This window comes from Anopheles merus, chromosome 2R (genome assembly GCF_017562075.2).
Source record: "Anopheles merus strain MAF chromosome 2R, AmerM5.1, whole genome shotgun sequence".
NCBI lineage: Eukaryota > Metazoa > Arthropoda > Insecta > Diptera > Culicidae > Anopheles > Anopheles merus.
In genome coordinates, this window is record NC_054082.1 from 2,912,300 (window position 1) to 2,928,659 (window position 16,360).

The following is a 16,360-nucleotide window of genomic DNA, read 5'->3' on the forward strand; positions in this document are numbered from 1 at the left end:
AAAACTTCACTTTCATTCTGACCTCACCGGATGTACCGTTAGTTGGCCCGGAAAGTCACTCGCTCTGTGCGCAATTACGCATCGGGCCCTAACCCTTCGGCGGGCGGGACGTAATTTGCAGACGCAAACGCGCACAAGAACAGAGTGCCGTACGGTTTCAGACTCCTCCCACGACGGAGATACGGTCTTCCGTCGGCAGCCACCATCTAGGCCGGGCCCACCAGTTAAGACCAACGAGCGGTTCAGCCCAGGTCTCTAATCCAATCTTTTCCATCTTCCATCTTCCGTTTGGCACCACAAAGACCCGGAGGTGGAGAGACGAAAAACCGCAAATTTGACGCACCGTGCACCGTGATACAGAGAGTACGACTCTTTCTCGCCCAGCAAGATAGTTCGTTAGGTGGCACTCGAGGCGAAATCAAACATAACTGACTGATTATCGATTGCGCCCCTTTTTTGGTCACAAAAAAGGCAAGGAAAGCTTCTGGTGGTACAGGTGTGGAATTTTGCAGAACATTACTTTTACTGCGCTGCATTAACAGTAAGGAGTGCCATTGAATAGCTTGTGGGTTGTACTTGAGCATATTCTGCTTATAGCATGACTGTTAGCATCTGGTTGGACCATTTATCAAGTGTCGTTTTTCTGTCGAACACTTTTGAGTATACCAACACCAACAACACGCTGCCTGAAAAGCGCTTAAGAAACTACTCACACCTCATTTCTTTAAAAGCGTTTTCAACTGAATCTTCATGAGAATCTGCCTACGATAGAAACCAGCTGAGCTATTCCTCAATATTACACTACGGATGTAGCAACACCGAAACCGCGCGCGCTCAGTTCCCGTTAAAATGGTATGCCCTTTTTAGGTCACGCAGGGTGGTTTACTGCCTTTTCTTTATTGTCTGCCAATTTTACATCAGGGGAGTAGCATCAGAATTACCTATGGATGAGATGTTAGTTGTGGAGAGAAAACTGAAATCTTTTTTCTATATTTTTAACATGAACTACAATATCTTGAAACCTAAGAAAATATGCATGCAGTTCAAGAATCTTTTAATAATCATCAAACTTCGGCATCACACTTTTGTAAGCAACATGACACACAAACAGTACATCATACAATTTACTTGCATGGCCTACAAAACTAACATGTGGCCATTAAGGCATTGCTTTTTCAAATCAGTAATGAAATAAGTATTTCAGTGAACATTATTCTACTTAGTATGAGATAGATATCTCTATGTCTAGATGACCGGGAGCAAATATCCGTTATAATGATCAGTAGGATACATTGAAAAATATGCCCAATCTCGGCAACTATAAATATTCTTGAAGTTGATATTTATAGAGATGCTCTATCATATCTAGTACCAACCAGTACAACGAACGGGGTAAAGAACTTAATTAGAAACAGCGGAACTACTTCTTCTACCTTTGAACTATATATTGTTCAGAGCTTTCATCAATATCGATCTTCCGCCTGGTAAATCATTTATGCAACACTTTGTTGGGCGTAATTGGTTGGACTTACCTCTCACCATCCTCAAAAAAAAGTTTTCATATCTCTTGATAAAAATCTGCCCAATCTTTTCCAACCACTCTCCCCACTCATTACCAGAACCTTCAAAATTTCTGCCCAACCCATTTTAAGCCTGTAGAACACCTCGGGAATTGAACCATTTAAGCTTCTCATCGGTGAAACAACAGCAACCTTCTAAGGAACAACAGTTATGCTGCTCCACACAAAATGAGGGCAAGGTTTTTTCCCTTCGCACCGATTGCTCACGCAAAGAAAAGGCACCGCAATCGGAACTAACCCTCAATAATGTTTGGCTCCCATCGGGGAAAAAATGGTTGGCAAAACCGCCAGATACGGGCAGAAACAATGAGGTGTTGAATAGGGTATCATTGTGGTTTCCACTTCCCACTTCGGGCACAGTTGAATTGATTTTCCATTTCGCGTGTTCCCGCTAAGCAGCCACCATACTACTACTTCGTGTTTTGTGCAATCAAACTACCCATCAAACATTTAGAGAACTACACTGAATAAAAACAAATGGAAAGGATGAGCATCTTACAATGTGTGGTACCCCACGAACACGGGATCGATGGGTTGAGTCAGCTAACAAACGGTTAAATTTTCTAGTTAATTTCGAATGCAAACCCAATCGCCTCAAGCAAAAAAGCACGCACAGAACAGAGAACCTTCCACCAAATGGATCTTTGCTTTCGTTCGAAGGTAACAAAATCGAAACGATGGTGCGCATGTGATATTCCCATGATTGGGATAGTTTATTTTTTTCCTTTTCTTTGCCATGCAAACGATCCAAATCCCTTCGCCGAATTACGTTGTGCAAGAGAAGAAACAAACGAAGCAAGAAAAATAACTACCCACAGCGTAAGAGCAGTTTTTAGTTAAATAAAAAAAAGAAGTTACAATCCATCGACGAACCCGCCCGTAGTGCTCACGCGGACCGGTTTAATTAAATACCATGGGATTCAGGGGGGCTTTATCTTCATTATGTGTACACACACCACTGTCGAGAATGAGTGCGAATCTAAGTGCTTTGTGGTTTGTATGCTGCTCCACAGAGCTAGCGGGATGCAAATTCCCAGATCTGCGCTCTGCTGCTTGTACATGATCGCGAAATCGTTCGTTTAGTTCGCATTTAGCACCATTAGTACAGGAGGGGTTCATTTCAAGCTGTGGGCTCGTTTCGATGTTCCCATGCGATTACAATCACATCGATGCTCAAGCACGGTACCTCTGCCAATGTAGGCGATGAAGAAAGGGGCATCTGCTTTGGTGTGGCAGCAACAGCTTTGTAAAACATGATCAAGACAAGCGAAGCATTCAATTTCCCGAGTTCAAATCACTTCCGAACAACTAGCTATGTCTCGTTTATGTTTGAATTACATTTTATTGTAATGCTATCGTCTGAAATGTATACTTACAACAGGTGCAGTTTCACACAAATAATGTCCATCCAATCATAAAAACTGGACCCCTCTCCACGTTGAAAGAAAGCTTACCCACCATAAAACCTCCTCCTCCATGGCGTAACAACCATAGATGAAAAGAGTAAAACAAAGTAACACCCCTTTGTAACAATCGCATGTTTTAAATGACCGTTAATTGTTGTTCTTATGCTGTGTTCCATGTGACTAGGTTTTCTTCTTGCTCGGGCGGTAAGTTACGATACTGAACATAATCCGGAAAAAAAACTCTGCAACATAAGTATCGTTTCCATCACCACCTTACAATCAACCCTACTAGCCCTTTCATCGTCTCGTCTACGGAAACCTGTACCCGATCGGTAAACGGTAACCTCTTTTCTACGATCGAACGACCATGTTCATCAAATTGTATCAACAATCATCAGACTAGTTTGTTTGTTTGGATGCTTTTCTTTCTCTCCTGCGAGCGCAGTTGCAGTCTCATATAACAATAAAATGTGACTTGAAGTTCAACCATCAAACTGAAGTAAAAATGGGTTAATTACACCAATCGCTTGATTTACATTCGATTTTGTGAGTTAATAGTGTCATTTTGCTATTCCTCGATTTAAGCCCGCTGTGATACGTTGACACAAATGTATAAAAAGTAATTATAACAAATACGTTCAGTTCAAAAACATTTCCACCAGGTAGATAAATGAAGATTTCTTACACATACCAAACGGATTCAAAATTAGAGCAACATTCTTTCCAACGGATTCATCCGAAAATGGGTCGTTTGTCATAATTAAAACATCGTTTGCGCTTGCTTCGAGCCGTATTCGACAAGAAGTGTAGCCTATTTTTTATTGGCAAAAACATGAAAAATGAGCCAAATCAGAGCAGATGGTGGAGTACGAGGTACGAACAGTGCACGCGCAAAAAAAAACTCCTTTTCTTACTCCCGTTTTCCAGCATGATGGAATGCTCATGTCAGACCACTGGAGGAGTAGCATTTTCAATCAATCATAGACCGAATCTAATGAAGCTAACGGGGTTTCAAAATTCGATCGATATAAGTTATCACTAAATACGTCACCCGAAATTATATTTGACTTCTTCGCCTAAGGCGCTTGAGATGTGGCTCAAAGCGAAATAAGCCTGTTTAATGTGATTGTGATAGTTCAACATTAACCTTCAAACCAAACTATTGTTTCTTTACTGTCTTACCAACCACCTTCAATCTTCGTCGGTTGTGAACTGGTCATCAACACTTACCTGCAAAGAGAAGAAAAAGAAATGGTAAAATCCTTCAAACCCCGTACACACATAACATATTTCTAAACCTTATAACCTTGCAAAATCATAAGTGGTACAATTCAGATAGACCCATTTGTGCCAATTTCCCACTTTTCTGGCATAATATCTAGTAATGATTGTCCTTGAAACGGAAAATTATTACTTTTTGCAAATGGCTCCACATTAACTGACATTTGTCTCAACGACGGTGAAATAATGTTCTTGAAAATACACCAATTTTGTAGCCAACTCCGTCTGGCAAACCTTCTTAATGTTTTCTGAGCAGAAGCAAACAGACACACGCGTTCGATTCACCAATCTAGATGTGCAATTTTCTCTACGGCCTCTTGGACGTCACACGTAAAAAAAATGGCAAGATAGCGAAAGCCACCTTCATTAACCATGCCCGAAAGGCGTGAAAGTGATGCCAATTGACGTCCAGACGAAGAAGACGTCTCGAGCGCGCACGTCCAAAACTGACACAGAGCACACGCTTGTTTCAACAGCGACAAACCAGTCAATTGAACACTCCATAAACACAGCCTGAAAGTGCCTTTTCTGCAAAGATGTCCCCCTTAGGCCGCGGGACCAGACCTGGGCAATGTAACCGGAAATAAACATTTAACCGAAAGCGGAGACACATCTGAAGACACAGGGGCGTGTGTGCGCGCTCGCGCTTGCACCCAATGATGCACAGTAATGAAACCTCGCCCTTACAGAAACACGTACACACACACATTCCCCGGGAAGGTTTTACTTTTCATTCTGATACACATTTCGATCGGAGAGCGAAATCAATAGCAGTGTTGCTTACAGCAAAAAAAAATCTGAAATCGATCAGATGTGATGAGCAATCTGCAGTCGACGGACGAGCCGCATATGCTTTCTCGCTGCAATGTGATCGTGTGCCACTTCCCTTTTCGTTGTGAGCCAAACGGCAACACACAGGTAAACGAAAACATCCGGAAGCTGATAGAAGTTCCCCCTTTACGATCCTGAACCCGATGCCGTATGGAGAGCACGTTCCTCTACGCTGCGCCAAAGCAAACAAGCACACTCAGGCACGAGCGGCGTAGCAATAGAGCCATAAAATAAAGGCTTTGAATTGGACTAGACAACGCGCTCGCCTGAAAGCGAGACACAGGTTTCTCCCTTTAAAGCGAGAAACTGTACTGATAGCGAAAAATGTAATTGAACAACACAATCAAACCTAAGTAAACAACTGATTTACATTCCATTTCTATTAAATCCGTAGCATGTAGCGACCACTTGTTTGCTTTTCTCTTCGCATGTTTTAGATATCGTCGCTGCACACGGTGAGTAACATTTCTTTTCTACAATGCGATAATGAACATTCATAAATTTAATGAAATCTTAAATGTGCCGACGAGTTGCAGCCTGCTCCCAGACAAAACAGTGACTTGATGCGATCATAATCGATGGCCGCAATTGATATGATTTAAATAGCTTAGCATAAGCTCGTTTTACTACGCATTCATGCAGCCGGCAAAGCTAAACGATATCAATCGAGCAGTCAATCTTGGTTTACCGAGTCTAGCTACCAGATGAGCAGTTAAGAGCTTTATAAGACAAAAGAACAATCTCTGAACGAATGCGAGATCAAACGATGGGAAATGTTTATATGATTGTTACTACCCATTTTATGATCCAGTGCGTAACATGAGCACTCTCTCTTTCTTCCTTCGCTCTAATCCTCGTCTAAATAATCTGTACAACATTTAGGTTAATCAAAATGCTGTTTCGTAATGTTCGAGAAGTAAAAGTAAGATCGTAAAAAGCACATCCTCTTTCACTTTCCACACGACAGCGTGGTGAAAGAATCAGTATTCCACAACCAGACAGGCGCACACTTACATTGCCAAACGTTATGAGATCCCCGTGGACTGTCCTCCAGAATTTTGATGTCAAAGTCGTACGCGGCAAGATCCTTGCGAAGATTTAGTGCCTTATCGGACGTTAAGGCACACGATGGTAGTAAGAACAGGCTGTCAAACTCGTAGATGTCCCGTATCTTGGGATTTACGCTGGCCGTGCCGACACCGTAACCGTTACTGCTGCTGTAGTACAGACTGCCGCCGTTCGTTATGATCGAACATCCGCTTCCCGTGCCGGTCCAAGAAGCGGCTCCCGTGGGTCGTCCACCACCACCTCCGAATGCGCCTACCGTTGCTCCACCATTGGACACAACGCCACCACTAGTCCAATGGTTCTGCGTCTGATGTTTGCTCTCTTGCTGCTGCTGCTGCTCGTTGCTCCCGGCGGAGGATAATTGATTTCGACTGCGTATCAGACGATTATTGTTCGCTGATGTCGTTGTCACCAACGGTGCCGAGGTGACCGAGCTGGCACTGGATGCTCCGTTCTGGAGACTGTGCAACTGATGGTGCTGCCTATGGTGTTGATGCGGTTGTTGTTGATGGTGGTGATGATGATGGTGGTGGTGATGGTGATGGTGATGATGAGCACTAGGGTGGCCTGGAACACTTGGACGTTTCACCGATATCATAGCTCTGGCAGTCCAGGGGGCGGCACCACGGTCGATTTTATTTTATCGATGACCTATCCAAACACGTCACACTAAAGGCACGGCACGTCAAACATGCGTCCAGCAAAAACAGGACGTTCCGGATACTCTCTGCTGCTATCACTATACCAGAATACCTCTATATTACACTAGCACCATCACAGAACAAGCACGAGACATACAGGAGTGTCGTCTGTTTGCACAGCTGAAATCTCAAACGTTCTTCTTATCACAGACATTAAACTATCGGCTACGGTTCATCGCTAGATAGGCAGTAGTTTCCGGATAACTTTGTGCTAGGTTATTTCTTCAACTATCGATCATTTTCTTCTGTAGCACCGCACGGGATGGAGAATGAATTAAGTATTAGGAAAAGCACAATTTAACGCAGTAACAAAAGCACTCTATTATTGTTATATTGTTTTACAGTATTTACACCACGAGTTCTAAGAAATACGCGTTTTGAAATCACTACTAGATAACCAACTAATAACCTTTCAGAAAAGTCCGACACTCGTTCCTAATTTTATTTGACAGTTATAATTACAGGTCCAACACAAAACAGCACGCACGCAACATAGACTTAGACAGCGTCTATCTCAACTCCAACGTATACACAAGTAGCGTGCTACCATTCCTGGGTGGTCATGGCACAGCCAGCCTCACAAAACCTCAAATAGGACGCAAACAACCCCGATATAATTTATGGCTAATGAACACCGCCGCCGTATCCCCAAGACCCAGACAAAAACGCGACCCTAGCCGGTGTCAGGTGCACCACCGTGGAAGCGAAACAAAACACCGAAAAAAAGGCACGCACACACACACACCACCCGAATACACCCCAAAAAGGTTTACTCTGGTGGCTTGTTAACCATATAGGTGCCAGGGTTTTGGTTTCAAGTCATAATTTAACAACCGAGATGGTGTTGTCTGCGTGGTCTGCTTCTCCTCCTCTCTATGCTCTACTTTTCCCGGCACATTTAACGATGTTGTTTTTCTGACTTTAGTATCAATTGAATTTTCACTTTCTTTTCCAATGCCATCCATCGCCGATGAGTGAACAAACAGGTGCGAGAAGAAAAATACCAGCAGCATGTATCGCCGCATTTTAATTTTTTATTCCTTTTGGAATTTCTTTTTACTCCAGCATATAATCGTCGGCTCGATGCTGGAGAGAGGCAAATTGAGAAGCGAGATATCGATGCACGGAAGCGATGCCACTCAAGATGTCACAACATGGATAAACCGTTCGTATCAATGTACCAACTTAGAGTTGTTGAACACTTCGAAGCTCAGCGTCTACACATGTTACTCCAGATGAAGTGCACTATATCAGAGGTCACATCATTACCACAGTCTCCGTTATTTGCAACGAACGAACAGAAGATGACCGCAATGCCAAAAACATCTATGTGAACATAAAGCTTACCGTGTGCGCGTACCCGTTTTAGGCAATTTCAGCTTTCCTGTTTACCTTTGACAAACGAGAGCACAAAGCAAATTTCGACAGGGGGGCAGCACGTGGCACCACATGATTTCACAACTTCCAAACCATTGACGGCTTGACGTCAAAAACCATATCGATCTTCATCTCCGCGGGAGCGTTGACCGATCAATCGAAGCGGTGGTGGTGCTGCACGGGACGATGGTCAATCTGTTCGGGCCGATCAATCGATTGGCAAACCGTGATTACAAACATACACAACAAACAGACAGATCGAAATCTCATCATCTCGGAGAGTGAGAGTGGCTCAATCAAAATCATTAAGAAAGCAGATCAATGATGTATCAACGACAGGAAAATGTAATTGTCCAATCATTTGGCAGGGAGGAGAAAAAACCCCGCATGAGAATCTACGAGTCTTCGCACTTCCGAATGGGAAAATTTGTGCAAAAAAGTAACCAACTTCGACTCAAACTGATATCCAAAAAAGTGCGCTGCCCATAGCATCTGTAACGGAAACCCTTCCCAAACAACCATTGAGCATGATGGTATCGTCCGCGAGGTACCGTTTAAAAACGGACCGTTCCAGAATGGTTTAAACATATTTCTTTTATCGTTCAACATTTTTCGGCTGAATGTTTGACTCCTTTACGCATCTCCCATATCGCGATGCCTCTCTGACGTGCGCAATGCTAAACGGTATCGATATCTAGCACACGACTTCATAATTGAATCGTGCGGCTTCCGTTTAATATTCTTAAGCCAAACCACCTGGCGAGGCACCTCTCCATCAAATTTGGTAGAAAATTGGAATAGGCGAAGCACAATTCGTTTCGATTTGCTCTAGTTTCAGGTTTGGGTGCTTCAGTAAACACCCAAATGGTCTTCCCCATATCCATTGCGGTTACTTTGTACACACTCAAACGGCAAATTAAAACGAGCGCTTGAGCTTGATTCTCGTTCCCGATTTGCGCACTCCGTTTTGTGCGCAATTTACTATCTGCACTCAGAACGAGCGTGCTCTGGCACTAGAGCCCCTACACATCGCCCCGGTTCGTCGTGCTTTCACTTTCCACTGCCAAGGGGAAAAAGGGGAATAAACAATCGACAACAAAAAGGTAATCAATTTCCCGACCTCCCGACACTTCGCGCGGGCACCAAATGCGATAGGCAAAAGACATCGCAGAAACATTACCACTTTCTATGGGGATGGAGTGCTAGGGCGAAAGTGTACACCTAGACCACACCCGAACGAACACACACACAAACAGAAACACTCGCTCCCCCCGAGAAAGGTTGTCGATCATTTTCACAGGTCACAAAAACACGCTCGGTGCACTATTTTATGGTTGCAAAATCACAACTAAACTGGTCACAAGTCACACCCCACCTGAGCAGCGAGCCCCGTAAATTTGCTGCCACGTGGGTCAACTGTGGAAAATTAGTTTTCCTTTTCAATTGCAGGCAAAAAAAGAAAGCAAGAAACGGAGACCATTGTGATGGAATGAGTATGTCTGTTACCTCACTCTGCAGCAATTCCTTCATCCCACTTGCAACGATCGTGCACTTGTGTCTTTACACCCGGACGACACTGGAGCGTCACCCAGAGTTGCCCATTTATTCTTACATGACGGGGTGGTTTTTTTTACTCTTGCCCCGACACGATCATGTTTGCGCACGATTGCACTTTTAAAATGAACCAAACGAATGAAGGGACAACAGTTACCTCCTCTCTGCCTCCAACCATTTGGTGTTAATCTACTCCCGCTACCGGCTTTTAATGGTGGCCCGCGATCGATTGGACACAAAAGGGCTTTTCCTTTGCGATTGTGTGTGCAGTGGCAACTGAACTGTGCAAGTGTGCAAAAGAATTGAACATTTCTTGCAGTCATTTTCCATGTACAGGAAATCGTTCCATTCACCCCCTTTTCCCGCCCTGTTGCTGAGGAAAGATCGATTCGTTCCGCAGAAGTTCTCCTTCGCCCGATTGTCAATTGTTGTCCTCCGCAATGGAGTGTTGCGCATTACTACTGTGTGTCCCGGCATCATTACAAGAAGTGCACAAAAATCATCGTTTATTGACAAACCAAGACCGTGCCTGGGACTCCTGAAATCCTAGTAGCTAGCAGTCGTCTTAGCTGCGTTCGCAATGCTTGGAGCTACCTAACACGGCTACCGCGGTGAAAACACGATAGAGACGTTGAAAGTGATTTAAGCTAGTAATAAATATTAAGTGAATGGAGTGTGAGCGTACCCTGCGGGCCAACGTGAGCTACTACCGCTCCACCGACTAACGGCCATCGTGTGGTCCAGCCAGACAGGCGAGGAGGCTAATGCAGCGTCGAAACACTCCCGCAGTGCACCCGATCCAGATACACGGCAGCGCCATTCCTGCCTTCAACTGCACACAGATAGCGGATCTTGTGTTTGCACCCGAGCAAACCTAAAAGCCGGTAATTACCGGTCGATTACAGCTCAATTGTCTAATGGAAAATTGTCTAACAGGTATTTACATCTTGCCGAGCACTAGTGGAAGGTTTTTTCTTTAAGATGCTACCACCTGTCGGCCAAACAACAGCAGCACTAAACAATGAACTAAGGCCAGGATGGACTGCCGCGGCGGAACCTCACAGAACTCTCCCTCCTACAGCGCACACACACACACACACTTCCCCAACGATTGCGGTCAAGTGAACGTAGTTCGATACCGTTTCCAGCGCGCAGCTCCAATCATTCAGCACGCAGTCCCCGCTCATGAGAGTATTTTCCATCACGTGCCCCGCAAAAGCCACAAAATGGATTGGCCTCATCTTGTGCTGTGTACCGGGAGGGCTGCTCTCGCGGTCCGCCGATACCTGTTGTTACACACAGTGTGCGCCTGTGGTTTGCGTATCATTTGTGTTTCACTTTTGATTGATATGTATCGATATGCATATGGAGAGCGCACTGCTGCACTTTCACTTTTTGCTACCAACCAGCACAAATGCCGTGCACCGTCTTCCATCGGTTCGCTGTGAGCGTCTAGCGGCTTCACTCTCGCAGTCCCCAGCAGCTTCTGCGACTCGCTGTGAATCATCCATCTCCGGAACACAAATCGGAATCACGAAGCACACGGAGGGTTGCCCGCCATAAATCTAACTTCCCCGGGCACACTGCAACGTTGGTTCCTTCACCACACTGCCCTCGGATTAGTTTTCTATTCCATATTTCACAGACCGTTTGCAGGCCTAATCCAATCACTGCGCCAAACAGTCGCCAACCAAGAGCAATTGTTGTTTTCTGCCTCGTTCCTCCCCACCCAGTACTACAATTATTTTGCTTATTAGCCACTCACACGCCCCGTCCCGTGTCCGACAACAGCTCAAGCTACACTTTATTTACACTACTTAGCACCCGCTGGATCAGTTTTTAGGCTTTGCCATCTACAATTTGCCCCACACCAACAACGGGGCAATGTGCAAGCGGTAAGGCAATTTCGTGGCAGTCGTGCCAAGTGATAACTGCAATAAGAAGTGAAGCCTTTTCGGAAGCCCTGCTTTGCGTCTGTGTGTATGTGTGCCAGCATGATAAACGATTACAAACCAACGTCAATTTACACTCTCGATTCGGGCTCAATCACGTTCGATCGCGAGCAGTAGAAAGGTATGGTAATACTTTTCTCACGATTTGGTAATTTATTAGTTTTTCCGAACCAATTTCAAAAACCAGCAGAGCACCAGCAACAGCGAATGTTTTCTTTTCTTTGTGTCACGGTTCGCGGTAGACCGAGGAAGGAGAGGTTGTGCATCACTTTTTCCCTCGACCAATCAAGTGATCCGTTTCATCCAAATTGTTGCAATCGGAAATGCTTTCGAGGTAATCAAGAACTTTCGATTACTTCCCGTCTAATGCGCACTATCACTCACGTATTTCGCTTATCTCTTGTTGCTTGAACGAACACGGGACGACTCGGAGGACACATTAGACAACGCCTAAGCTACACAAATTCTGTCTGTGTTCCATTTTTCGAACGACCGTCGCACCACACGTGCTGTAGACATTTCTCACTGTACTTTCCAACTGTGAGGAGACTTCTTATACTATGAGCCGTGCGCTCAATGTTTTCCCAGCCACTACCAACCATCCCCCCATCCCGTTCAATGTGCGCTGGTGATGATGCACAACCAATTGAACAAAGCGAGAAATATACCGAAATGCTATACACCCCTCAACACAGCTCTCGAAAAAAAAATAACAACACACGCATTCGATTATTGGGAAATATTTTTCTACTGAGTTTCCAAAAACACAAACCGACCCCGGAGTCAACGACGAGCTCCGTGCTGCGATCCGAAACGCAATAAATGCAATGCTTTTATTTCCACCATACCATAGCAGTGCACAGGGAAAGATCTTCAACCCCCTTCCTCTCCTCGTTCCCGTTTGTTCCGTCCGACAGGCTCTCGTGTGCTCGTATAAACAAACAACCAAACACACAACGCCCAGCCCAGGCCCCGCGCGCGGTGTGGGAAGCGATACGGCGTTGCGATAATGTAAAACGGTTTAACTAGAGCAAGTCAGTCACAATTAGATGTGGTCATCATCATCATCACCATCAGTGCCAACCAGCACAGGCAAGAGAGGCTTCTTCGCCGACGTGTCTTCGGTGCCATGGGACCGCAAGAAAGTACACCATAAGACCCACAAACACACGGCCGCCAGCAAACAGCCCGATCGAATCTTGGTGTCTGGTGGCTTTTGCCGGTTCGATAACTCTGGAGTGCGTGTGCGAGAAGCAGATGCGATGCTTCCGAGGGATCTCGTTGCTCGTCCCCCTTTCCATGCACGCAGTCTTCGTGGGGAAGTGTATCTTCACAGACGAAGCGCGTCAAACTGTTCATTTCATTAATGTTCCGTTTAAAATGGGAAAAAGTCGGGTGCCTTTTTTCTCTCCTTCCTCTGCTCGGGGGAGTGCGATGTGATCGAATCACACGAGATCGCTAATAAAATCAAAGATCGAGCCGACGCCCGCATCTATGCTCCAGATATGGGGAGCAGAGCCTCGAGTCAAACGTTCGACCGGCTGCCCGTTTCAGCAGCAGTTAGCTGCTAGCTGAGGTGGAAAAAAGATAGCTCTGCCGGGGGGGAAATCTATCGTCACCCGGTTGACCTGCAAACGAGGAAAAATAATATTATTATAAATAAATAATAATAATAATATGCTTCGAGTTGACTTTCGCTTAACCTCGCACAAATAAAAGAAAAATCCACACCACGATATTGCTCTCTGGCCGCTGCACGGAAGTATCGTCCATGCTTTTCCAAAAGGATGGCTAGAAACGGTTGCAATTCCATTGGAAACAATAAAAATAAATTGAAACCCCTGTGGGTTTGCGGGCCGCGACAGCAAACTTGACAGCTCAAATCATTTAGCTCAATCTACGGCATGCGACCCGTGGATCGATTTTCGATTTTGTCAATTAGTGCAACGACCCGGTTCCAACCCCTGGACTTCTATCCCGTCCCATCCCATCCAAGTGCACGGGAATAGTGAGTAGCATACGGTTAATTGTCAATTGATAGCTTCCAGAAGGTTAGTACTCTATATCTGCGAAAAGCGAGGCAAACACATACACACATACACACAACCGCGCGGTTGGACAACTTCTGTCAATATCGTTATCCAATTAGGCTCCCGAAAATAAACATACCATGGGCGGTTTGTAATGGTACGATTCGATGGAGAAAGACTGGCAACCGAGAAACTATCCTACATTCATCGTCCACGAGAATTGGCAAATCCTCCAAGGCCCTTCGCACACACACACACACACACAAACCGGACCGGGCCAACCATAAGCTACGGCTCGACGCGTACTGCCGTCGTGTGTCGCGCGCCAAAGCTGATAATCCTTACATAATCCGAGTGGATCATTTTTGTGCCTCGCTGACCCCACTAAAGCCAACTACGCCCCCCAATGTCGTCCATTGCCATCCTCAGGGAGCAAGCAAACGGAACGAGTAAAACAAAATGTTTACTCTGAAACCATGGGGCCATTCTGTCGACCTTTCTGAGTACTCGCGTCTGCTTCTTGCTGCCAGAACCGTAGGACACGGGACAGTTGTGTAGTGTTTTTATCCGACCTTTAGGTGTCGAAGCTTAGACGCTAGGTCATTCGTCACAACCGGAGTAACACCAGCGAACGTGTGACTCCAGAAGTCTTGCTAGTTACCTAATATTCATTTTGTCGGAAAAGCTCGTACCTCCTCTGTGTGCCCCCCTTTTGCTCACACCTTGTGCCAATTATCGTTTGTGCTAGAACAGATCGATCAAGCAAATGGCAAGCTTTCCATGCGAGAAGTAACCGAAGCCCATTTGCCTGCTGCACTCGATCGCCAAACGGCCACCACAAAGCTAAACCAATCAGAATCTAATCAAAGAATCCAATTTCCCGGCTGCCGTCGTTCGGTGATCAATTTCGATTTCAATAAGCATTGAACACGAAGTTGAGCGTAATTGAACGGGTACCACTGTTGCTTGTGTTGCATAAGCGCAGATACAGTGATCTTTCAGTGTGCCTATTGAGACAATCCAAACATTAAACATAATTAAATTGTACGACTGTATAAAAGATACATTGTATGCGCAAATATATCCTTGTGTTGGCGATTTACCAACACACAAGAGTTATTGACCATCATACATCATTTATCATAGGGCTTTACTGTTAGGAACTACCACCGAATAAACAATGTTCACTGTCTCTTAACACACAGAACACAACCACAATATTATGAGCAGAACTACAGCGCAATGGTTATAAATCTACCCAACCGCAGAATAGTGTGAGAGCCAAAGGCGCATTGCCCACATAGCTTCTGCGTTGTTTGCATGTCCGACTTCCCGCGGCAGTTCGGGAATGCTACAACATTACTTGTTCGTTTTTGAGCCCACAGGCTCGTAAAATGTTCTCCGTTACTGGACACTCTCGTGGTCATTGATCCGCTCTCCGAATGGTTCCAATGGTACGCTGTTTAATTTAATCCTTCAAAGCTAGCCCCACTTCTCGAGCGAAATACTATCCCCAACCGCATAACCTTGAGCAGTTCGTGTGGAAACGATACGGCATGGACAGTTTAACACAGACCTTGCCAATCGGTCAACGAAGCTCCACAAAATCGCCTTTCAGACATGCCACACGTTGCTCCATGCAACTTTCTTCACTAGTTATCGTCAACAAAAAATCATTCTTACGTGCCCTTTAAAGCTCATTGCAGACGAAACCGTCCAACTTGTAGATAACTTGGACTCACATTATCTTGTACCGAACGGTTCACTCAAAACATTCCCTACAAATAACAGCGTTAGGTACATACACAAGCCTACAAAAAAGCATATCTTTCCCCATTACACCTCATCGTTTGCATGAGCGTCCGTTGAACGAATATGAAAAACTAATTTTCAATTATCAGCCAAAAACTTCCGCGGCCTAATGACACACTATCTAGCGCTCATTCTTCACCTCACCCTAAACGAAACCTCACCTCATACCGAGAGCTAACAAATTGCCGGCAATGAAAAAGACATGAAGGCGCTTGTCGGTGGCAGGACAGAGCTGCGCGGGATGGCACACAAAAACCAACGCAACCGTAGCTGACAAATGTGTCCCCGTTTCTCCAATGTGTCCCACCCCTCGCGGTCGAGAATCAGTCCGGAAAAGGATAATTATGGATAATTACACATATCATTTGCTATCTGGTCAACAATGACACAAAAAACAGCCCCGTATCTTCCGCACAACTTCTTTGTACGCAACTTCAGCAAATGCCGGGGCCGGGGATACGGAGGTACGAAGGTACGTATGTTCGGTAGTCCATTAACCAAAGACTACTCCAATTCCGAGCAGTCGTAATGGTTGCTAGGAAGATCCGCATTTCAAATTTCACCCTTCAAAACAGAGCTCGTAAGGGGTTGTTTGTTTTATCCAACTGTTGCGATTATGTAAAACGAAAATTACTTCCCTTGGGGAATTGAATACAAATGAAGGGTCTCAGATTCAATCTTTATGGTTTCACGCAACATATAGCTACTCGGACAGCCGCAACACAACTTGTTATTAATTCTTTGTAAATGATTCAAATTAGATTAATA

The 16,360-nt window shown here is 45.0% G+C and overlaps 1 protein-coding gene across 26 annotated transcripts in view; it reads right to left on the bottom strand.

The window, feature by feature from the left end:
• The window catches only part of LOC121588431 (probable WRKY transcription factor protein 1), a 98,411-nt gene that overhangs the window by 33,319 nt on the left and 48,732 nt on the right, over positions 1-16,360 (bottom strand). For 17 of the 26 annotated variants that reach the window (XR_006004180.1, XM_041906341.1, XM_041906336.1 and 14 more), the window contains exon 2: positions 6,113-7,112. The exons of the other annotated variants lie outside the window; for them this stretch is intronic. Coding sequence is in view for 16 of the 17 variants with exons in the window: in XM_041906341.1 (XP_041762275.1) it covers positions 6,113-6,764 (652 nt within the window). In the remaining variant the exon portion in view is untranslated. The remainder of the gene's footprint in view (positions 1-6,112; positions 7,113-16,360) is intronic. 26 annotated transcript variants of the gene reach the window in all.